Genomic DNA, 24,396 nt, shown 5'->3' with positions numbered 1-24,396 from the left:
GTATAAACATGTGTATAGCAAAACATGTGTTAATGCAATCGTTTTCTGCGAGAAATACTTTCAGGGGTGCCAACAATTTTGGCCATGACTGTTTGTCTTATGTATTGCTTTAGTCATACCAATAATTCTAAAGTTCTTCTTTGAGACCTAGTACTTATTATTTAGAATTCCTTAAATAGTTTAAAGGGATTATTCATCCAAATGAAACTTCTGTCATCATTTACTCACCCTCAGATTATTCCAAACCTAAATAGATATCTTTGTTCTGCTGAACACAAAGATATTTGGAACAATATCAGTAACCAAACAAGATCTGATTCCCCCTTTAGTGCCATAGTAGTAATAAATACAATGGGAGTCAATGGGGGGTGAGATCTGTTTGGTTACTGACATTCTTCCAAATATCTTTCTTTGTGTTTAGCGGAACAAAGAAATTCATACAGGTTTGAAACAAGTAAATATTTTTGTTTCTGTTTAAAAATTAAGTATAAAAGATCCCCCTGTATCACATAGACAAATTAACCATGATGGTGTTACTTTAATTTAGTTAATTGATTAGCCTTAGCAAACGCTTGTTCACATCAAGAATGATAACTAGACCACTTCGGATGACTTCAACAATACTGGTTCAAAGCTGGTCCAGAAGAACGTCCTGCTTCAGTTTTTTAACAATACACAAATGTTCGAACAAAATACACGAACGATATAAAATAATTATTATTAGCCGCCCTTTATGTTTGTCACTGCAAATATCTAACCAATATAAAATATTAAAAACTGCTTTTTAACTTTCACAACACAGTATGTAATTACTTCTATTAGTCTATTAAAGCAATACGCCCCAAGAAGCAGTGGGTTACAGAGGAGCTAAGGGGTGTTTTTAGGAGGCACGACACGGATTTAAATAGATTTTTATAGTTGTGATCTTTGGTGTGCATGGCCTTAACAGGTGAATTGAAGTAGTTTAAATATGATATTTTTCACTCAATTCTTTTCATACCAGAGCTTCTTTAAATGTACGAAGAACACAAGAACAGCCCAGAGATGAGCATTCAATGTATTAACTGACCACTGTCTGGCACTCATGTAAATGAGAGCTAGCGTCGGTAATGCGAGATCGAGCGAAAGAATAATGATTAAAAATGCAGAATTGATAGAAACTTTTCTCTCTCTCCGTAATAAGAAATGAAAAAAACCGCATGATGGAATGGCAGGCTTGAAGGGGAGAGAAAGGTGAAAGACAGATGAAAGTGAAAAGAGATAAAAGCCGAGTGAGGAGGGTGTTGGATAAAGCAGGAGGAAGGGAGGCAGAGATGAAAGCAATATGAGAAAGATAAGAACAGAGTGAGAGAGACAGAAAAGGCAAACGGAGGGAGAGATAGATAGTGTACAGCGCAGAGAGAGGAGTAACCATGGAAACAAGAAGAAGGTACAAAAGAAGAGAGAGACAAAGGGGTTTTGATTTAAAAGAATGAAACTTGTGAGAAAGAAAAGTAATTTAGGTTGAAATTTGTTAGCGCGAGGTGAGAGAGAAATACAAAAGAGTAAGAGCGTGAGGAAGGGCAGACGCTTCTTCCAGACTGTTTATGAGACTCTGTAAGATTTATGCCTATGGTCAGGCATAAGGCCTCTTCATGTATTTGTGTATGACCACACGACCAGAGTTATATTATGGACGGGTGAGGTGTTCTCGAAACTGAATGTGAAACTAGCTGACCAATAACAGTAAAGCTGGGAACGCTCGCAGAGTAAGGCGACTAGACTCGTGCCACGAGTCCATTTAACAGCTATTAGCAGGATTATGAGATGAAACGGCATGAGGAGGCAGGAGGCAACTGTTCTCTTGAAGGCAACGACGGGAGTCATATGAGGCTTTGACCTCCCAACCTCAGACTGCAGGCAGCGAGAGGAGTGGCACTCCTGAATGCTTCTAGGCCACACCGGCTGCGTTGCCCGATACAATGAACTTGTGCCTTCACAACTGAGTTCGCAGGGTGTGGACTTCTGCTTCATTCAAATGCATACAATAATGCCTCCAATTTACATTCATATTTATCTTCTTGGAGCTGGAGCCAGACGTTGGGTTTTTATTCTTTGGTTTTTTTAAGTCTCTTGTGTCTCTCTTTCTTTGTGTCTCTCCCTTCCCCCTTCTGTTTTTCTCTCCTGTCTTTTTCTCGCTGTCTCTCACCCTCTTTCCTCTTTCTCTCTCTTGCTCAACCACCCACCCTCCCCCGTTTCTCTCTCTCTCTCTCTCTCTCTCTCCTCTTTCTCCGTCTCTCTCATCTGCTCCAACCCCCCCACTCACTCTCTCATACACTCTCCTTTTTCTCTTCTCTCTTTCTCCCTCCCTCCCTCAGTTCCTTTTATATCCTCCTGCTGAATGCACTTCTCCTTCGTCAACTGTCTTTTTCTTTTTGCTCTGGGTTCGCTTGGCAGAACCATTTGTTGCACGATATTCTGTCCAGCATTTTATCTGTAATAGTATACTAAATAAGAGGAGTGCACTTTTCTTTAGGATTCAGAGAGCCCGCATCTTCTGCGCTTGTGTGTGTGTGTCTGTGATCAAGTTTGATGGTTTCCCCAATGAAAACACACACATTCAATTAACAGTGTAGAAGTTGTTTTTCAGTCGTGTAGTAGTTTGGGGTTAAGGAGATCAAGACGTCCAGTAGAGATGCGTGGATCAGCTCAAATGTCACCCTGAATCATCCACCGTACCTATAATTTTCTCCGATCTAGATATCCGCACCCAATCATCACATTATTCATTCTAATTATTTGTTTTAAGAGTGATGTCAGTGGATCATTTGTTTTTAACAGCAGCTTTCGTGATGTTGAAGACTTAATTTTATTTAGGCTTTATTACTCCCTTCAGACTTAATGGGAATATCGCTGTTGCTGTTATTGCAACACACAAACTATATGTTCAGCCATCTGTTTTGCCCTCCATTTCTGCTTTAACAATGGACCCCCGTCCTATCCTCACAACACACTTTTTTCATAACTGAGAGTCTGCAAGTGCCTGTCTGCCTGATGAAAATGCATTTAAAACACATTCATACTTTAGATAATGTAGTTAATATTTGCATAGTTAATGACCGGAATTAATCTAATGTACTTTATTACCTTACCCACCCGACTTGCGGATATAACCGCAATCCACGCATCATTACAAGACAGTATTGACACTGTGTATTTAGAACTTGAATAAACCTCTCCCTTTGTCGTCGCAATACATTCACACAAGTGCACAAATGATTTAGAAGTTAATTTAGAAGGGAACTAACCGCTGGGAGTAATGTCTGCGTTAAGGTCAAAGGTTATGTCCATCGAGTCTTAGTGGTTAATAAGTGGCAGTGATGGTGTGTGTTCAGGAAGGGAGGGGGGCTGGGATCGAGCCATGTGGGCTTCAGCGCTTTACAAGAACAACGCTAATGGCTCCCAATCTCATAGCAGTACCTTTGGAGGCTCAATATCAGCAACAGAGACATGAGCTTGAGTGTGTTCATGCATGTAGCTTTTAAAAAGATGATTTATTGTGTAGTCCTGTTTAGATTGACCTGGAGTATTGTTGCTATCAATATTGCATTCACCTCTTTTGGTTTTTTAAATGTTTTGTGTACTCAACTGTGCTATTTTAAAACACCATGAATAGAGGTACATAACCCCACACTATATTTAGTATATTAATTACAATATTAATGTCTGACAATTGAGCACTTTAAGTAAATTGTAGTTAAAGTGCGCTTTTTATTCCTGGGTCGATCAGGATGCACCGCAAGTTTTTTTTATTTATGATTATACAATTGGACATGGACTCCATTTAGCTAAAAAAAAGTAACTTATAAAAAAATTTCTGTATGCAAAGCGTGTTTTTTTAAATTAGATTTTGTGTTTGCAAGCATACAAGGTATGCTCAAAGGTTGAAATCATAAAAACCTTGCCCTTCAAAAATATATTGAAATAACAAATCTGTTTTGTGCTAGGTTGAACGTGCAATGTGGAATCGTTGAAAAAATACGTTTCCTGGTTGTCCTTACATTTAAAAGTCCATGATAAAGGATGTGGATAGATTTCCTTGATATGCTGTTATGTTTCATAAGTCAGTTACGTTAGCGTAGCTTTTCATATTTGTTGTCGAAATTAGACATAATATCTGTAGTATTTTAAAAGACCTTTATTCTGTGAGTTGTACGGGACATCTTTCTTTTACTTGAGAAAAGTTAACATCTGTGTTTGTCACACATCCCTTTGTCCATCTTTCATCAGCATGAAGTGAGGCGGTGTCAAATACTGGTGAAGGGTTTTAAATTTCCACACATATCACCTGCAATGGGCTGGAGGATTTTCGCACGGGTCATATACTAACGCTCAAGGGTTTTCAATTCTCCACAGAAGTGAGAACAACCATGTGCATGTTCTCTACTAACCCCACAGGTTAAAGCCCACTTCCCTCTGTATCATATACATACTGCCGTGAAGTCCCACACAGACTGATGTCTTTTTCACGTTCTCCAATTGCTTCTGTTTTACTGCAATACACAAACTATAAGTGTCATATCCACTCAGGTAAGACACCTGATGTTTGCACACACATACACAAGAAGAATGCAGCTGAGAGCGAGTACCTGTCTGTTAAAACCTGTAGATGGATTTTCAAACCACACACACAACGCTGCATTCACGCCCACATCTCCACGACCTGTAGAGAGACAAATGTGAACACGGACACTATAGCAGAAGGTAAGAAACTAGCAGCGGTTCATAATTCATGTATTCTTCCCTTTGTGTGTGTATGTTAGGGCTGGTTTGCACAAGCCTTATACTCCTTTGAGAAATGAGGAGAGGACAAGTTTTCAAGCCATTTCTTGAAAAACAAAAAAGAAACATGGGCCGGGATGAGTATTCCAGCCACTGTATTCTTTCTCTCTTCAAACTTTTGTTCTCCCTCTCTTCCCCACAGGCGGACAGCTCTGTGTGTTGTTTTATGTACACGTCCCCCTTCGTTTCTTTTTCCATGTGGATTCTTTGTCTTTTCTGCGTCTTATCTCTTTGTTTCTTCCCGTGCACTTTTTCTGTTCTGTCTCTCTCTCTCTTAACTTCCTGCTATGTCTCTCTCTCTCTCTTTCACTAACTCACTCACTCACACCCTCTCCCAATCTCTCTTTATCTCTGTGTTTCCCTTTAATGCCTATCTCTCTCTCTTTTACTCTCCCTCCCTTCCTCTCACAATCTCTCACACACGTATCTCTCAGACTCTGACACACACATATACAGTCGCCCTTTCCTCTCTTCCTCATTCTCTCTCACACGCATACACTGCCCTCTCCTACAATGCTTGATTTTTCTCTCTCTCTTTCATGGATTGTGCTTTCCTGCTCAGTGATGAAAAATGTCCTCCAGTCTTCTAACACGCTGATGGTATACAGCACAGTCCTTCACTCAAGGTGCGTTCCTTCCTGTAATAGAGGGTCTTTTTGTGGGACGGCCAGTCTATATCCTACTGTTAATAAGCACACAGGAAGTGCCAGACTAATCCAAAACTCTTTCCATAATTAGGATAGAGCAGAACACCTCAGCACACACCCAGCAACCCGCGGGCAGGTAGCCTATCATGGCACCTCCTGAAGGAGACTCGGAGGAAAACTGGAACTTTAATAGTTAATATCCTTTTTCTCTCTCATGCGCTTTCTCTCTCTTTGCCTGTACACCCCACTCCAGCACTCCCCCTCTTTTTCTCTTGCTGATGGACTTTTTTCACACCACACCATCCCCCTTTTTCTGTTTCTATCTCTCTCTCCTGCTCAAACTCTCTCTCTTTCACAGCATTCCCGTCTTTCTATCTTTCGTTCACTCCCCACCCCCTCGCGAGCGCTCCCTCCCTATTCCCTCTTTCATTCTTTCTGTCTCTTTTTCTTTGACCTCATCTTTTCTTATGCTCTCTCCCTCCCCCAGTTTCTCTTCCTCCTTTTTTGCTGCATTCTCTTCTTCTCTTGCCCTCCCCCACCTTTTTCTCTTCTCTCTTTTCTCTCTCTCTCTCTTTCTGTTTCTCTCCTGTTCCCCCCCTCCTCCTCCTTCCTTCTTCTCTATACCTCTCTCTCACTCCCCCCCTCCCTCTTCCTCTTATTCTCTCTCTCCCCCCGTGTGTCTGTCTCACTCCCTCCCTTTTTCTCTTTCCAAACTGCTTTTCTTTCTTTGTCACTCATTTGTGTGTGTGTGTGTGTGTGTGTGTGGTGCCTCTCAGACGCTGTACAGCGTCTTGCTGCTTAATTATTTCAGATGCACAAATAAACAGACTTGTGGAACTCCTCTGCATTCTGGGAACATTTCGACGTATCTCACTCACTCGATGTCTGTCTGACAACAACAGACACACCTCCACGGCCACTCAGTGTGCCGGTGATTAGAGATTACGGTGTGTGCGCGCGTCTGGCAAGGTTTGTGTAGAGCACACCTTTGAAAGGGAGTGAGCATTGTATGTGTGGGCTTTTGTTGGCGTGCGCTTCATAAAGAAATATGTTTGTTGAAGGGTCACGCTGTATGGAGTGTGTGCGTGAGAACGAGAGATGAAACACAGGTTTGTGTGTGTGTTTGCGAGAGCGAAAGAGAAAGAAAGAGAGGTGGGGGAGTTTGAGGAAGGGAGGGGAGAGACACAGAAAGAAATAAAAAGAAAGAGAATGGAAGAAATAGGTTTGTGTGTGTATGTGAGAGGCAGGCACAGTCAGTTCTGATAACAGCAACAGTAGGAGGAGGATGAGCTTGGCTCCGCCCCCTCTCCCTCGCTCCATTATAAATAGGAGCTGGTGGTTTTTGCTCCTCTTACTTCTCTTGAAGGATGAGATCCCTGAAACATCTGAAACATCACACCAGGAGTAATGTGGTGAGTGAGCGACCCAAACATGCACGTCGGCCAAACCGAGTCGCATGTTGTTTTGGTTGAATTTGGTTTGTTTGTTAATTGTTATGAAGTTTGTGACTTCACCTGTGTTCACCGAATAGGGCAAATTAACTTTTTCTCCCACAGAGTACCGCAAAACTGTCATTTAACTGTACGCTCACTTTCTTTTTTTTAATGTTTGGACTCTTAAATTTTAATTTCAACCAATGCAGTATGTTTCTCTTTTTATCTACTCTTCTCTCTCACACGCGCACACACACACAAGTTCATTCTATGCTAATCTTACCACCATCGGTTTGTTTTTAAATCTATTTTTACATTCACTACAGCCCTCCTCACAGAGCTATGGCTGCTATCCTGCCTGACTAGCTTTCTCATTTGTCTTTCTGTCTTTCATTTCATCTGCCTCTCCTTTTTTGTGCACTCTTTCCTATTCTCTGTCTCTGTTTTTCATTTCACTCCCTCCCTTTCCTCTATCTCTCTTTTTTCAATCTGTCTCTTTTTCTGTCTTAGTTTCAGTCTCTCACTCCCCACTACCCCTCCTCTTTATTTCTCTGTTGTACTCTCTCTCTTTTACACAGTTTTTCTCTGTCTCTCATCCCCCGCTCCCCTCCCTCTTCTTTTCCCTCACTCTTTCTTTTTATCTCTCTTTATCTTTCTTTCCTCACTCCCCTCCCTCCCTCACTAACTCAGTCTCTTTCCCATCCACTTCCCCTCCCTCCCTTTCCTCTCTTCCTTTCTTCAATAACCCTGGCTCTTTCTCTCTCCCCGCACTCTCGATCTCTCTTTCACTCTTTTTCTGTCTGTTTCTTTCTGACTGCTTTAAAAGCAGTAATTATAAATGACATGCTTATCAGGGCATCCAGCTCTCTCTCTCTGTCTCTCTCTGTCTCTCTCTGTCTCTCTCTGTCTCTCTCTCTCTCTCTCTCTCTGTCTCTCTCTCTCTCTCTCTCTCTCTCTCTCTCTCTCTCTCTCTCTCTCTCTCTCTCTCTCTCTCTCTCTCTCTCTCATCCTCTGTTGTACAGCTGTCAGTCTCCATGACTCTCTCACCATCCGTTTGCATTTTTTTTTATTTCTGCCGAAATCTGTATCCGTATTATTGTTTTGCGCATATTAAGCTACCAGCTTGTTAGAGGTGATAATGTGTGTTAACAACTTACTGAACACACGCTGCTCTGCTAACGTTTGAATATGGCAATGACTTAAAGGATCTGGCAGTTGTCTCTCCTTGTTGATTAAAACACAGGTGAACTGGTGAGGTGAGGTGTCCAAATGTAAGTAATATAATCACAAGCCTCAAAGGAAGAGACATTACTGTCGAGCATTTAAATGGATCACTTCTCTGGGGTGGTCACGTTAGATTCAGTAAATCCCTGAAGTCTGCAAATAGACTGGGCACACTTTCACTGCTGAGCGGTGGAAGCTAGAGCTCGTGACCTTGCAGGAAATGCTGTGGATAGTCCACGGATATAGACTTCCCGCTCGGATCCAGACGCTCTTTGTGCGTTGCGTTCTTTTCGAGACTGAAGGAAGCATCTAATGCGTTCTCAAGACAAGGCGTTGTCTGAGTCTCTCTAGCGATGTCATCTTTCTTTCACAACTAGGAGCTATTATGATTTTTTTATAGTAGGATGTTCACAATGTTTGTTGATTTGGACTGGGAAATGTGTCATACCAAACATGTATGACTTTCTTTCTTCTGCAGAACACAAAAGAAGATATTTTGAAGAACGTTGGTAACCAAACAACATTGGACCTCATTGACTTCCCTTGAATGGACACAAAATCACTTTTCTGAAGACATCTTCTTTTGTATTTCATAAAGTTGTATACAGTTAAACAACACAAGAGTGAATAGACGAAGACAGAATTTAAATAATTGGGTGAACTTAAACTTCAAATTAAATCCTTAGCGTCCATCAAGATGCCACATTTTTGTCACCCTGGTTGTTGCGACACTTTACCTTTATACTGGCCTGTTGCTATGATGCTATTGCACTGACACACTTGCTAGTTCTATTGTAGTGACACTGTTGCCATGACAGCCCTAGCCAGACTTTGTTGCTATGACTGTATTGTACTGACTGAAGACTTGCTCTTCATCGATTCAGGTTTCATAAAGTATTGCTCTGACCTGTCGTTCTCTCTATTAACAGGAGGAGCAGGAGGTACCTCTTGTCAGCTGCTATTCTAAAGTAATGGAGCATGCAGTGGATGCCGGCACTCAGACCGACCCTGTTGTGGTCCTGTCTTTGGCCCAGGCCGCCGTGCTGGGCCTCATATCTCAGAATGAAATTTTCGGAGCCACCATCGCCCCAAAAGGCTTCTGCACAGGAGAGGCGCGCAACGGTCACGCTCCCCCCGCGGAAGCTATGGAGTACGAATGTGTGGATCAGCTGATCGGAGCCAACGGAGACTATCTATCTGAGCCTCATAGGAGGCCGGAAGGACTTCACAGTGCAGAGCGTAGGCGCCCTGGTCCCCGAGGGAGGACCAAGAGGCCCCTTAGTGAGGGAGAACCAGAGGAAAAGTCCCTGGACACACAGAATCCGGTAAAAGGAGAGAGAACTGAGTTTTCAAGCCCATGTTATCTTTCAAATCCACAACAAACAGACAGCGAGCCAGAGGTATTGGATCTAACGCCCAACAGAGTGCCAGTGAAAGAGGAGAACTGTACCAAAGGCTACCCTGAATCCTCAAGGGAACAAAGCGGCCAACAGGTTGATGCCAATTCGGAAGCTAAGGCTAAGCCAATCGCTGTCGGGCCTGCGAAGGCATTTGCAGTGTCTTCTGAGGAAGAACGAGGAAAGGAGGAACGTGAGGAGGAAGAGGGTGTGGAGGAGAGAGCGCTTAATCTGAAAACCACAGAAGAAGATGTGACGCCAGTGATAAGGCGCTACTATGAGTCCAGCGTGATCGGATATGAACCGGCTGAGATGAGCATGCCAGGAGAATATGAGGAAGGGGGGCAGTCCATGGTTTGGACAGATGGCGAGAACTCTGTGGGTCGACGGATGCAAATTGACCGGCTAGACATCAACGTGCAGATTGACGAGTCGTACTGCGTGGATGTGGGAGAAGGACTGAAGCGCTGGAAGTGCCGTATGTGTGAGAAATCCTACACCTCGAAATACAATCTGGTCACGCACATCCTGGGCCACAACGGCATCAAGCCCCACGAGTGTGTGCACTGTGGAAAGCTCTTTAAGCAGCCCAGTCACTTGCAGACGCACCTGCTGACGCACCAAGGTACACGACCGCACAAGTGCACCGTCTGCAAAAAGGCCTTCACCCAGACTAGCCATCTCAAACGCCACATGTTGCAGCACAGCGACATCAAGCCCTACAGCTGCCGCTTCTGCGGCCGGGGCTTCGCATACCCCAGCGAACTGCGCACCCATGAGACCAAGCACGAGAGCGGTCACTGTCACGTTTGCACGCAGTGCGGAATGGAGTTCCCCACCCAAGCCCATCTCAAGCGGCACCAGGTCAGCCACCAAGGCCCGACCACCTTCCAGTGCAGCGAATGCCACAAGTCCTTCGCCTACCGGAGCCAGCTTCAGAACCACCTGATGAAGCACCAGAATGTGAGGCCCTTCGTCTGCTCCGAGTGCGGCATGGAGTTCGTCCAGATCCACCATCTGAAGCAGCATATGCTTACACACAAGGTACTGACACAGCAGGCCCTCGAACACAAGGTTCGTAGTCATTGCAGCCATCGTGTTATAGATGACTGTGACATACAAATCAAATTCATACTCGAGTCCACACACATTTCACATTTCTTTTCCTTTTTAAGTGTTTCCATATATGGAGTGTTTAAAAACAGGGCTGTCTATAAAAATTGTAATCAAATAAATGGTCAATGTAAATGAACAGTTGTAGCATTCAAAGTAGTGTAGTGTATAAAAGGGATGTCCGATATTTGTACAATATTTGCTTTTAATGTCCCCTCAGATTAGATTAAAGCATCACAATATGAGGTGTATGGGACAAAATACAATAGGTTATTTATTTGTCAAATTATTCACCAAAAAGGCAAACAACAGCATATCAGTCAATACGATTTCTTTCAAATATATAATAGAAAATCCAAAGAAAGACATAAAACTCACAGGAAGTATATTTTCAATTTCTGTTGTTAATATTTGTTAATCCTGTGTTAATATTTTGTGGTCATTCTACTGCCACTCTAAAAGGTTTTGTTGTGATTAACTCAGTTTTTTGGGAAACAATTTACACTCAGAAAAATTAAGTACATTTTAAAGCTGTGAAATCAATGAAATATAATGTATAACTTCATAGAACCTCAAATATTTCTATTAGAATTCACCAAAATAAGGGTAGATTAAAAATAGGATTTAATTAAATAATTAAATAAATTTTTATTAAATAATATATGTAAAATTGTGATAAATTATCTGTTGGATTTTAATACAAATTTTGTCCCACTCAAAAAAAGTAAATCAAATGTTTTAAAAATATTTTATTTAAAAAATTTATTTTTGTGATATTTACTTTATTTTTTAGTGGTCTTTTCACATGTCATTTTTGTCTGAGCAACCATAAAATTTTCCTAAAAATTAGCTTCAGCTTATACCCCAGACAAATCGGTGTATACAATTTTTAATGCTCTTGATAAAAACATCTAAATAATGTGCAAATATGTAAATTGTCTAGACGTTGGACATCACTTTTGTATTACTTTTATATTATTTGTTTTACTGCCTTATCCAGCTAATTTGATTGTGTTTCTGTTGTAAGGTGTCCTTGAGTGTCCTGAAAGGCGCCATTAAATAAAATGTATTATTATTATTATTAATTTCATAGGCATTTTCCTTTTTTTAATAATCAATTGCATTAAATCAATGCATTCACAGCCCTAGCAGGTAAGATCAGGATATCTGTGTATAATAATTTATCAGCAGTTCAAATTAATATTGAATGTGAATATTTGTCTCGGGTATTGCCATAAGTTTGAGTGTAAACAGCTGTCTCTGTCAGCCCCGGCCAACCGCCCCAGCCCTCCAATCCACCCCCTAACCTGCCATTGACCTGCCCACCTCTCTGTCTCTCGCACTAGCAGAGAGTCCTTCTGTTTCTGTGTGCTTTGCGCAGCGAAGTGTGTCTTATGAGCGAATACTTCCCCATTTCATTTCTAACTCTCCATGACTGTCTGATTCATCTCACCACGACTGCAGTGTCTGTGAACAGAATGTGTCACAGGTCAGCAGGCTATAAACAAAATATACACAGTCAGTTAGTCATTTCTCTAGCTTCAGTGTCTGTAAACTAGTTATCTAGTTTACATGGGTTTCATTGTTGTATTTATTAAAATAGGCTACGATGAGTTTCGTTCTTGCATTAAAACAATAGGGTTCTGAACTGGTGCCGTTTGTGTCCAAATTCAACAGGATTAACAGCAAAAGGCACCTGTTGCCTAGAGTTGCCTAGTTAGTTAAAATAGAGACGATAACTAATTTTGAAATGTATTTTAGGACAGCATTTAATTGATTTCATTAACCGGTCAGATTGTTTCACGCAAAATAATCTTTTGTCTTTGTGGAGCATCGGAGCGCTCACTGCAGCATATATGCATGTCTATTCACCATGCAGCATTGCAACAACAACAGCGTATAAGTGCGTGTGTGTTTTTCTTGCTCCATATTATGAATTTTAGTGAGCAAGCAACACAGGCACCCTACTGATGCATTCAGCTGCGCTTATGACAACTAACCACTTTTTCTCATTCAGCTGATGCCAGTGATAAATCATTTCCCTCCCGCTCACAAAAAGAGCACAAAAGTCTACCGCTAATTACAAAAGTTATCTTCTGCCATTTTCATATCTGATGGCCAAAATGGATTTGTCTTTAAATATATTGCCATTGTCCTTCTCTCTCTCAGGGTATGAAAGAATACAAATGCGAAGTGTGCTCACGAGAATTCACTCTCTCAGCCAACCTGAAGCGTCACATGCTGATCCACACCAGCGTGCGGCCCTTCCAGTGCCACGTCTGCTTCAAGACCTTCGTCCAAAAACAGACGCTTAAAACGCACATGATCGTCCATCTGCCCGTGAAACCGTTTAAGTGCAAGGTGGGTGAGAGTACTTATTTGACTATAATTCTTTCATATCAAAGTCGACTTTAAAATGTGTTTGCATTAAGCACCGGTTTTTAATAGTTACCGAAACGGTTGTGTAGGTGTGCGGGAAGTCCTTCAACAGAATGTACAACCTGCTGGGTCACATGCACCTTCACGCCGGCAGCAAACCCTTTAAGTGTCCTTACTGCACCAGCAAATTCAATTTGAAGGGCAACCTCAGCCGACACATGAAGGTGAAACATGGAATCCTGGACACCTCATCTGAAGGACAAGGTGAGATGCCACTTACCCTCGACTCAATGTTATAGAAAATTTGTTTTTATCCATTTTAAAATGAACCATGTAGCTTAGAGGCAGGGTGCAAAAGTAAAATTTTGCCATACATGCTAACTGTAGTTCCTGAAACTGAGATTATTTTGCTGTTTTTCTTTGCATATTTATTTTCTTCCATATTTTCGATAAGTGACAAGCTTGTCTCCATCTGTCAGTGAAACTGCACCTGGCACAGTGGGAAGACAAATCATGATTATTTTTTGTGGTTTCATTTTGGTGGTTTACTGCCAGGAACACATATGTGCCATCAGATTGAGCTATGGAAAAAATGTGATTGTCGTCCTTAACATATGGTGCAGTTTTAGGGTCCCAATACATTCTTAAAAATTGACCTTGGGCATTTATTCTGTTACTTTGTAAGTTACTAGTACTTCGTCGATAAAAAAATGTTTCCGGGTGAACTATCCCTTTAACATGTAGTGATTACAATCAAGAGACAATGAAAATTCTCAAAGATTATCCGTGATGGGCAGGTGGACTCATGTTTGTGCATCTCCATTTCCTTCCTCAGACGTTCTTCCTGATGCAGAGAGTCATGGAGATTATGAAGAGGAGAACTTCGATTACAGCGAGAGGGAAAATCTAGCCAGCAACAACAGCACAACGACGCAAGACTTGGCGAAACTCGCCAAAATGAGTTACTATAACTACACCAAGGTTGCTGCTCGCTACAATACGGCTTGAGTGGCCGACTTGGATGCTAAAATGTGATTAAAAGAACAGAAAACCCGATCATTTCTATAGTATGTTTTGCTTTGTCACGAGCCAATCAGAGGAAATAGCCATCACGAAGTGGTTGGGCACTGGAAGCCATTTTGGCTCTGTGAAACAAGTGATTGACGGAAGCTTCATTTTAACAAGTATGATCTGACATTAGTGTCATGGAGAATAGAGGACAGTGTGCATACAGTAGGTACTGTTCATTTCGAATGTTACTCCTGTCACAAATGGAGAACGATATCGTGTCTGAGCTGGATTCAATGGTAACTGTATGTACAGACTTGAGGCGGCACTTAATCCATACAGACAATCCTTTACTCTTTACTTGTCAACTGTGCATATGGAGACATGATGATGTGACTTGCTATTTTAGAACGTTGATGTTGCTGGTGGTTTTATTGTCCAGGGAGTTTGAAACCACTGTATAGGGTTTAACCAAAGCTGACGAAGTGCGAATAGCTCTCATTATACTTTAACTTCCCCAATATTTTGTTAACACACTGACGTTTTGTTAAGATTCCTCCTCTGCAGTTTGTGATTTGAGATGTGTGTTGCTTGTAGCTCACAGTGGGATGTTTCTGTGCCTAGGGATTTTGCGTTTCTTTTTTAAGTTAATGGTGGGACAGTGTAAGGCCGCCTGAACATTTTTGTTTTTCTGTAATTATTGCAAAGAGTATTTATTATTCAATGTTATTTCTTGGCATTCTCACGTGTAAATACATTGATATTTAGACCCGGTGTTCCAAATGGGCAGATTTAGTTTCAACATAGAAATGTTGTTGTCATTTCGCTTAAATTTGGGCATAACTGCATTCTTCTCCCAAGTGCATTGTTTGGTCAGTCTTACTAATGGTAAAATCTGTCTAAATGAAACATTGTTTCCATCTTTAGTTTGATGAATGTAAAGATTCACAATACGATTTCTCCCTTTAAAAAGTTTTATATTTTAGAGCCATGCACCAGCCAACAAAACTTATATTTAATGAAATCTCTGAAATCCAGTTATTTATATATCGCTTTACCGCTCATGGCTTACAACCAGGTTCTTGTGTAACACACTAGCTAACTGTGGGCTAAATCCATTTTTAATTCACAATGTGGAGAACTTCTCGCATCAGTTTTTTGGTGCAACTTTCATTTAATTCTTATATACCCCCAAAATAAACGTCTTTCCCAAAGTCACCAATTCTGACTGAAGAGGGTGCACAAAAAGACACCGGACAGAAATATTAACTGCCCTTATGTGTGCAAGAGAGCATCCCATCCGTCATTCCTGCACATGGCTCAGAAGTGATGAACGACACTCTGCCAACATGTGACAGGGCTCGAGACCCAGCGGAGAATGATTGGGAAAATTCACCACGTATTCTCCATTTCTCTGTCTGCTTAGCTTTACACTGACAGTACCATCTAGACAACTCAAGTTAATATGTAACATGAAAGATTTTGTTTTGCCATTTGAATCCTTGCATTTTGGGCTAAACTAGATGGGATTTTTTCTTTTGTATAAGCTTTCAATTATTTTGTTGCACTGCACACAGATGTGAATATGATGCTGATAAATGTGTGTTGAATGTTGTGCTATGGACATCATTATAAATTAATACATTTATTTACCTTTAAATCGTGGCATGTTTTTTCATTGCTAAACAGCACAAGGACAGTTATTCGGGTGACAAGAGAGATTTATTTGAGGATTTCTCAAATGGCCCTTGAATGTTCTTTTCTTCCTGTGGTATTTTACAGTATCTGACATACAGTACTTCATCTTACAAAAATAGAACCCTGAAGGTGTGGGGAGAGATGGAGGATCCCATCAGCAGGATTAACTAACAGAACAGCTATGAACATCACTGCATTTTTACAACTCCCTTCAAACATTTCGTTTGCAGTTATGACCTTTAAGTTAAAAATGAGGTACAAAAAGACAGACACTCCTGATGGCGTCCAGGTCTGTTGTTGTTCATTTGCCCAGAGCTTTGTCCAGATTGGTTTTAATGGCATCCAGGAAGTCTGTAGTGTTGACGTAATGCTCGTTCAGCTTGCAGCTGTGGACACAGAGACAAACAGAACAGTCCATGTCAGCAGTTTTATCTTTATAGCTACTCCCTTAATGGAAAACATTATAATGAGATCATTGTTTTAGTTAGGAGTTCTAAATAATTAGCAGTCTTACTTTGGGAGACCGTGAATGCAGCCGGCGAGATCCTTGGTCATCACCCCGCTCTCCACAGTCTCGACACAAACCCGTTCAAGAGTCTGAGAGAACCTGCAGAGCAACGGAATAATCATTTATAGTCATACTTTCAGGAATGTTGCTTCATTCTTGAGGAAAGCTCTCGTATGCATGCAACTGAAGTACAAATATCAGATTAGATACAATGGCTCTAGCTTACTTAATCAGATCTGGATTTCCGTCGAGTTTGCCACGGTGCTCCAGACCCCTGGTCCATGCGAAGATGCTGGCAATGGGGTTAGTGCTGGTTGGCCTTCCCTGTGCAGTAAGCAAGAAATAACCATAAAAACAAGTACGTTGTTTATCGGCACCTAAAAGAGTATTATAAAGCACCCTGCTGAATATGGTTCTCAAATGACAACGTACAAGCGTTTATATAAAAAGTTGTCATTGTTTGTCTCACCACAAGATGGCAGACAGTGTTTAAAAACCCAACTGTGGAACATGCTTATAAAATGTGGTGCTTGATTCAGGACACAGTTTGAAACCAAACAAAACGCAGAAACATACATACCTTCTGGTGCTCGCGGTAATGCCGAGTCACTGTGCCGTGAGCTGCCTCAGCTTCAATGGTCTTTCCATCAGGACACACCAGCACTGATGTCATCAGCCCCAGAGAACCGAAACCTACACACAACATTCATCATCCTTTAATCACATATTCAAAAAGCCTCCTACTGCAATTGTGGTGACAATAAAAGGAAACACTACATGAAGAGACAGCGTCCCTCTGTTTACCCTTTAAAAATGGTAAACAACACTTCTGGGAATCAATTATATACATAGATAGTGTACAATAAACAATATTGTTATAAAAATTGTTTTGGACACGTGGTGTCTAGTATAATTAGTATAAAAATGTACCCTGAGCGAGGATATCAGACTGCACATCTCCATCGTAGTTCTTGCAGGCCCAGACAAAGGCACCCGATGACTTCAGGACCTGAGCTACCATGTCATCGATAAGCCTGTGCTCATACCAAATCTTCAGCTTGTCAAACTCTGGCTTGTAGTTCCTGCCCACAAAAAAAACCCAAAGCAACAGATCAGTATTTTATATTGAATTTTTCTGAAAAACATGGAATATTTTAAAGCAAAAACAAACAATATTCTCTTTTTATAGTTGTGTGCCAAAGACACTGATATTCTAATACTTCTCACTTCACAAAGATATCCTCGAAAATATCCTTGAATCGGCCATCATAAGCTTTCAGGATGGTGTTCTTGGTGCTCAAGTACAGAGGCCATTTCTTCTGGATGGCGAACTGGAAGCAGCTGTGAGCGAAGCCGGTGATGGACTGTTGGACAAAGACAGACGGACAAACTGTCACATAAGCAAGAAAAAAATAGATGTTCCATTTTCACAATGGGGAATTTAGCTGTGATTCAAAAACTGTCTGGGTAGTTCCAAAAGGTGACCAAAAATCACTCACTTCAAATGTGAAGTGGAAATGGTGTAAAAACTGAATTTCAGCACCATCAATTGGCAGCCTAAAATGAACAGACACTTCATTCAGTCAATCTCTTTTGAGGAGGAAAAATAGACCACTACCAGCATCACCTCCTCTGTTTGTCCTTAATACACTACTATTATGAGTCCAAACACCAGAGTGAGCAGATGGAAGAGTGGAGGAAGGTTATCTTATCGTTTTTACTGGAGGTGTATTCACCTCCAGTTATTCTTAGGTGAAAGGCCTTAATTATACAAACCAGAATACACAAGACATTCTAAAAATGTCTCTAAATCAAGGGGATATTTTTAAACCTTGAAGATGGATCACGAGAGAATAATCTCATTAATAGAAAGATCCATTATCTTTTTCCAACTCTAACATCTGTTTGCCTCATTTTCAAAGTTTAGATCTTTAGATCTAGATTTTCGGATTGAGCTGGTGATTTTAATTATAAATCCATTTTATCAATTTCTTGTTTGCTGAAATTCAAAAGGTGCGTAAGTATCTTGACCATGACTTTTCAGTGATTACATTTAACAATAAAATTACATAGTCACAAAAACAATTTCTAGCTAGTACTAATTTTAAAATGCCTTAACATTTGATTCACCCAAAGACTCTTGATGTGCAAAAATTCAAAAGATGGATAGCCTGCTGACCTCATCCGTGTTGTACATGCCCATTCCACAGCCGCCACCAGGGAAATCAAAACATTCCCACTCCTTGATTTTGCTTCCATCGGCTGGAGCGAAGATCATCTTGAATTTGCCTGGTTGGTCCACAACGAAGTCTGTCGCTTTGTACTGTAAAATAAAGGAACTGTGATCAGCATAAACTATATGTGAAAACAAACAAAAACAACAGTTCACAAGCCATCTGTGAAATCAAAGAAGTGAAGACCTGGTCACCGTGGGCGTGTCTGCCGATGGTGATGGGCTGTGTCCAGCCAGGAACAAGTCTGGGAATGTTCTTGCATATGATTGGCTCACGGAAGACAGTTCCGCCCAGAATGTTCCTGATTGTGCCGTTGGGACTCTTCCACATTTTCTTCAGGTTGAATTCTGTGGATTGCAAATGTTGATCACACATGAATGAAGTTCTGAAGTCCGATACGTCTATTTTAAAGAATCTAAATAAGAAAACTAAAAAATTGTTTCTTTAGCAATAACTTAATAATATCAGTTAGCCACTGTTTTGTACTGAGACACAAGATTGTGAAATTTTTTCTTGACAAGGGAACTACAAATTCTGTTAACCTACCAAGCTTACAGTTATCAGCCCATGACGTTAATACACATTTAATAATTTTAGTCTCAATTTAGCATAACTTAACCAAAAACCTCAATAAACTATATTTTGCATTTCAAAACAAGCGTTTCTATAAGGGCCATACCTTCGACCCTAGCTTCGTCGGGTGTGATGGTGGCGCATTTCACAGCAACGTGGTATTTCTGGGTGGCTAAAGCAGAGTCAATTGTGACTTGGTCATCCGTTTGGTCACGGTAAGGAAGACCCAGGTCATAGTACTTCAGTTCTACATCCACATTGGACAGAATGAGCTGAGAAGAAGAGTTTTGTGTTGAAGACAGAAAGCATAAATCAAAAATACTAATGTTTGATAAGAATCTAAACTATCTGAACTGCATACATACTTCAGACTGCTCTCAGCTTTAGATGTTGTTTACAGGATAGCTGATATTTTATACATCATTTTATCTTTAATTGAACCATAAAATACGGTTATTATTACTACTGGATTACGGCAGTTATAAATAATGAGCCTATTCTGATTCTCCAGAGAACAGGCAGAACAATTTCAGCTTGGGAAACGTCATCACAACCATCTGCCGTCCCTCGGGGGGGGCAAAGAGCCAGTCAGTGAGCACGATCTGAGACTGGCCCCGCCCCCCCGTGTGATGAGACCGTAATCTCCATGTGGTTGCGTGTAAAATCTGTAAATGTATCTGTCTGTCTGAATCACAGGAGATCTGCATAGCCTGTCAATCTCTCCTCCTCTAGTTAATTCTCCCAGGAGATCCAGTCACATTTTCTCTTTGAGTCTCTGCTTTTGTCTCTAACCTAGTTTTCATTCTGTCTGTGCCTTTCAAGATTTACTAGATTACGTTTATCTCTTGGTTAGTGTGTGTCACAGATTTAATAATAGACCACCGGACATCTAATTTGTGTTTAAGCACCTTTTCTTTAATGAACTCCCAGATGATCCTGGTCATCTCATCTCCGTCCATCTCCACCACCGGCTGTGCCACCTTGATGCGCTTATCGGCATCTGTCAATTAAAACAGGAAAACTATTTGTGCTTTTACTGCATTAAAACGAATCATTTTACAAACGTTGTGACTTTTAGGTTTGGACATGAAGAAGGAATTAATTTATTGGATCTGATTCAAGCCACTCATGAGACACACACACAGATATTATTTCCTTTACAAGGAAGTGTTTGATAAAGGCATGATAAAACAACAGACAGCAGCGTTCCAAACAAGGACTAGTTACATTTCCAGCTTTTCTGACAGGTATCACTGACAAGTCTGGTGCCTGGTCTCTCAACGCAACAAAACATATCACAGACCTTAAATCTTTCACCTTTCGCCTGCAACTAGAGCAACCAGCACATGATCATCTCATTTTCTCAACGGGGCCAAAATACAGGAAGGAGGGGGATGGAGGAGAATCAAGTGACTTTCTGTTCCACTTGCCAAGTTCCTACTCGTGCTAGAGAACCACTTCATCTAGGTTCGGCAAGCTAGAAAGACTACAGCGCTAAACAATAAAATACTTCATAAAAGGCAACACGTCGTCAATAAAGCTTCATGAGTAATTCAATGACAGCATTCAACGGACTTAAAACTGTCCAATTGTAATTTTTATGTTTTTCATCAACCAAAGTCCAGGACAGATCAATAACCTCAAGTTTATAAGATGTGAATATTTTAACAACTCACCCTATCGAAGGCGTTTGAAATACAACATATAAAGACAAATGCAGAATATTCAATAGACTAAATTCTCTAACAACAAAGACATCACCTGTTAAAATATATCAAATTTCAGCTGTCAACCAAGCTGCATTATGGGTACGGGCGTTCGTACAAAACCAAGCAGGGATCGTGATGAGAAATTACATAAACAAGGATTCCTGGGGAAAAGAATCCATAAGCGCTGTGGACAGCAGACTAAAGGGGGGAGGTGGTAGGGTTTGGCAGGGATTATGTAAGCATGCTTCAATGTCCTGTTTTTAACAACAGTGAAGTCTAAGCAGCCATCAGCAAAGGAATTGTGTCCTTCAATGAACGACTCATTTTTTGTGACGTGAACTACCATGCTATGGGAGTTATTCAGAGACCTGAATATGACAAAACTCAATGAAATTCAAAGAAAACGCATAAAATAAAAGGTATTACCATGATCTATTACAGGTCTGATAATCTTCAAACAATACGTTTACATGCCTGAAGTGGAACACTTTACTCCTACACATTGGACAGGTCTCCGACCTTTACTGTACTATAGTAATCCATATATTTTGGTGACACCACCTATTTTATGCTGCCTTCCCTACATGCAATGAAACTACTAAACGTATAATATTTCTAGACCTCAGTGGTACATTGTGATACCAATGTTTGTAATTATGGCTGACTTTGTATTGACCTATAATGAAAAAGTACAGAGTACTAGTTCAGATTCACTTACGGGGGAGTATTTTCATTTCTGGGTGAACTTTTCCATTAAACCTTATGATGGCAAAGGAAAATGCCAAGTAACCCCACGTGTAAGGAGCATGTGGTCACCATATCAAATATCAAAAAAATACTTATCTGGCCCTCTGATTTTACCCTGTCAAGGACATTTGCAAACAGAGGTGTCCACGTGTGATCTGCACTTGAAGGTCAGCAGTTATGAGAAATAAGATTAGCAAACCTTTAAAGTCCCAGTGAAATTAAAAATTACAATGCCTATTTTTTCATGAAATATTGTGTTTATTGAAAATAGCTTCCCAATGTGGGTCATTCTCTTTTTAAAATGTGTGTGGCCTCAAAATCAGTTAAAACCTGAAAATGCACTTCCATCCTTAAATGACCATCCACCTAAATCTTAAATCGATCACCCATATTTTAAAGTGCGGTCGATTCTATATCGATTCTCAAAAGCTGTGAATCTATTTTTTTATTTCATACCTCATGAATGTTATTGCTACGACTATCCACTAGATGTCACTTTTCAACTGCTTTTTTTATACATTCATTTAAATCTCAGAGAAAGACAAAAGCCACTCCCAGTATTCTTCTCATTATTACAAAATTCCATTTCACTCGGACGTCAAAATCTGGAAGTAAAATCGACTGCAACTTCCGGTTCACGGGGTCTTTAAAGATCGTTTGGGAGCATGTTCCAAAACTTCTCTCTCTCTTATTGACAACCTACACAAACATTTTAAGGGTGACCCAGAAAGTTTCCTAAAATTACACTTTACGACTTCATGCTGCACAACGGAAATACCAAAAATAAGCTAGAAGCTCACAACCAGCTGGGTTTTTACAACAGTTGTCTTCAAACAGGGATAATATTCGTATAAACTATATTAAACTACAGGAGAGAATGTAAAGTTTTACAATACAGGATCAGCTGCTTACTAAGCCGCCTATAGCTCTCATTCGAACTCGTAAAACTTCTCTCTTGACAAAATAAAATCAAACCTTGTGACTTTAATGACAGGTGACGTATGCAGGCTTGGCTTTCTACCAGACATTAAAGTGAAATTTAATCTAAAGACAGACACATGGTTCACGCTTTGGCTCTTTGGCACAGTTATGTATTATCGTTCAAACTAATGTGACACACTTTATCATAAGAAACTTGGATTACAATTTTTTTAAGTGGCACGCCAAAGGTTATAAAAAGGTTACTGATATTCTATCACTACTTCATCAGTCCATGCTATACAAGTACTGATGCTTATAAGGATCAACCACTTTAGTGTTAAGGTGACCTGGAGGACACATATGGGCCTTTGTTGTAGGCCAAACAAACCACTTCCATTTAAACAAGCCTCCATGACAACAGATTACCTAACAGTACAGGACAACCTAACAGACCCTGACATAAATTCATTCACAGCTGCTGTGGGCAAAAAGATTTACCCTTCAACTGTCCCATGTTTGGTGATAAAGTTAGTCTGAGAAACATGGTTAATCATTTAGCAATTCTGATTTTAGTTAATGATTTCAAAACAAAATGTAAATGATAATTCTTTATGTCCAGCTTCCAGGTAAAAAGATATATGTTCTATCTTTGGAAACATGCGCGTGATTTACCCTTAGTTGTGTTAGTGCGTCCGGACCAGGCCGACTGACCTTGAAATTATTTTTCGAGGACACAAAAATCTAAATAAATATGACAAACAAACAATAAACGACGGAACGCACAAGATAACAGTTTCTAGCTTCCCGGAGAAGCCGTTATGATGCGTCTTTGCGTCAAACTGCGCGTGTTTTAATCGCAAAAGGTTGCAGTCATCATTCTGGAATCTCATTTTCTTGCCTCGTCGTCCATCTGCCCCGTTCGCACGCTAAAAATACCCTCAATCCTTTTTCTTACGACATTTACATATTTCACAACCAAGCAAAGGCGCAATTAAGTCTGCATTCGCCTTTCATGCGAAGGATCACACAAGACTAATGTAAAGTGTAGTGTCTTGTCCTTTTAAACAGCATTGCTGAACAAAGAAGCGCGAGCCCGCATCTCAGCCTCCGCGGCCGCGCAATTCCCGCTTCACGCACAACGTCATCAAGAAAATAAAGTTCCGCTTCACAACAAGCGAGGCAGCCTGAGCGTAAAGAGACAACACAAACAAGACCTGGTTCGTTTTAAAGGCACGACAGAGAGAAACCGGCGTCTTCGGAGGCAAGTCTGAGGTGTGTGGCAAGAGAAACGACCATTCTCCCTGCCAAGTATTAACCTGTGAAACGGCACCGGTTGATAAGGCTTAATTGACAGGACTATTTTAAAAATGGAATTGTTAAAACTTACAGTTCCTCTTTTGCAAACTCTGGCAAGAAGCTGGAGCAAGAACGCCGGGGGTTTTGGACAGAGTGGCGGCGGACCTAGTGAGAGAGCTGAGGACTTTCAAGTAACCTGCCATATTTTTAGCCGAAGACACTAGTAGCTGCTACCCGACTTCCCTTAGTCCGACCGAAGGAAGGATCGAATGAATCGGAGCTAACAGCAATAAGCCGAACACTTCTCCGCCTCTGCCTCCGTCACAGTTAAGATGGGGGCGGAGGTAAATCGACGGGTTTGGTCAATCAAACACGAGTGCGGAATACATCGATGTTTAATCGCTGATTTTTGATAACAGAGAGTTTGCGCGTTCGCTTTCGTTTTCTGTTAACCCTTCGCGTCGGGAATTTCTGTAGTATTTTCGATGGTTCCATTTGTTACGTTATCTAACTTAAAATATAGGCTACCGTTCCCTTGTTTTAAAATATTTTCGGTAAAAGTTAACCGTGTGGACAAACGAGTGATGCTTTATGTTTGTTGTCGCGGGGCAAGCAAAAAAAATCTTCACATTCCGTTGTCTGGGTGCTGAGAGGTCCCGCTAATTTTAGCGGGGTGGATTACCATATT

General features: G+C 40.8%; 2 protein-coding genes across 5 annotated transcripts in view; one reads left to right on the top strand and one right to left on the bottom strand.

Moving 5' to 3' along the window:
- znf710a (zinc finger protein 710a) overlaps nt 1-15,680 on the top strand; it is a 20,552-nt gene extending 4,872 nt beyond the window's left edge. For 2 of the 4 annotated variants that reach the window (XM_079466403.1, XM_079466402.1), the window contains exons 2-5: nt 9,055-10,566; nt 12,805-12,996; nt 13,104-13,278; nt 13,850-15,679. In XM_079466403.1, coding sequence (XP_079322529.1) covers nt 9,097-10,566; nt 12,805-12,996; nt 13,104-13,278; nt 13,850-14,022 — 2,010 coding nt within the window. In that variant the 5' untranslated portion in view covers nt 9,055-9,096 and the 3' untranslated portion in view covers nt 14,023-15,679. Of the gene's footprint in view, nt 1-6,803; nt 6,881-9,054; nt 10,597-12,804; nt 12,997-13,103; nt 13,279-13,849 lie in introns of those variants that run through there. The other 2 variants (XM_079466401.1, XM_079466400.1) reach the window with 2 other exon arrangements.
- idh2 (isocitrate dehydrogenase (NADP(+)) 2) lies at nt 15,623-24,396 on the bottom strand. The gene is made up of 11 exons (XM_079466404.1): nt 23,800-24,396; nt 19,944-20,035; nt 19,142-19,307; nt 18,649-18,809; nt 18,408-18,551; nt 17,456-17,592; nt 17,159-17,310; nt 16,809-16,921; nt 16,455-16,552; nt 16,235-16,327; nt 15,623-16,106 (listed from the first exon to the last, which is right to left on the bottom strand). The coding sequence occupies exons 1-11, from the start codon at nt 23,909-23,911 to the stop codon at nt 16,022-16,024; spliced, it is 1,353 nt and encodes a 450-aa protein (XP_079322530.1). The 5' UTR covers nt 23,912-24,396; the 3' UTR covers nt 15,623-16,021.

Source organism: Barbatula barbatula, assembly GCF_947034865.1.
Source record: "Barbatula barbatula genome assembly, chromosome: 10".
Lineage (NCBI taxonomy): Eukaryota > Metazoa > Chordata > Actinopteri > Cypriniformes > Nemacheilidae > Barbatula > Barbatula barbatula.
This window is presented reverse-complemented; position numbering and strand designations above follow the sequence as displayed.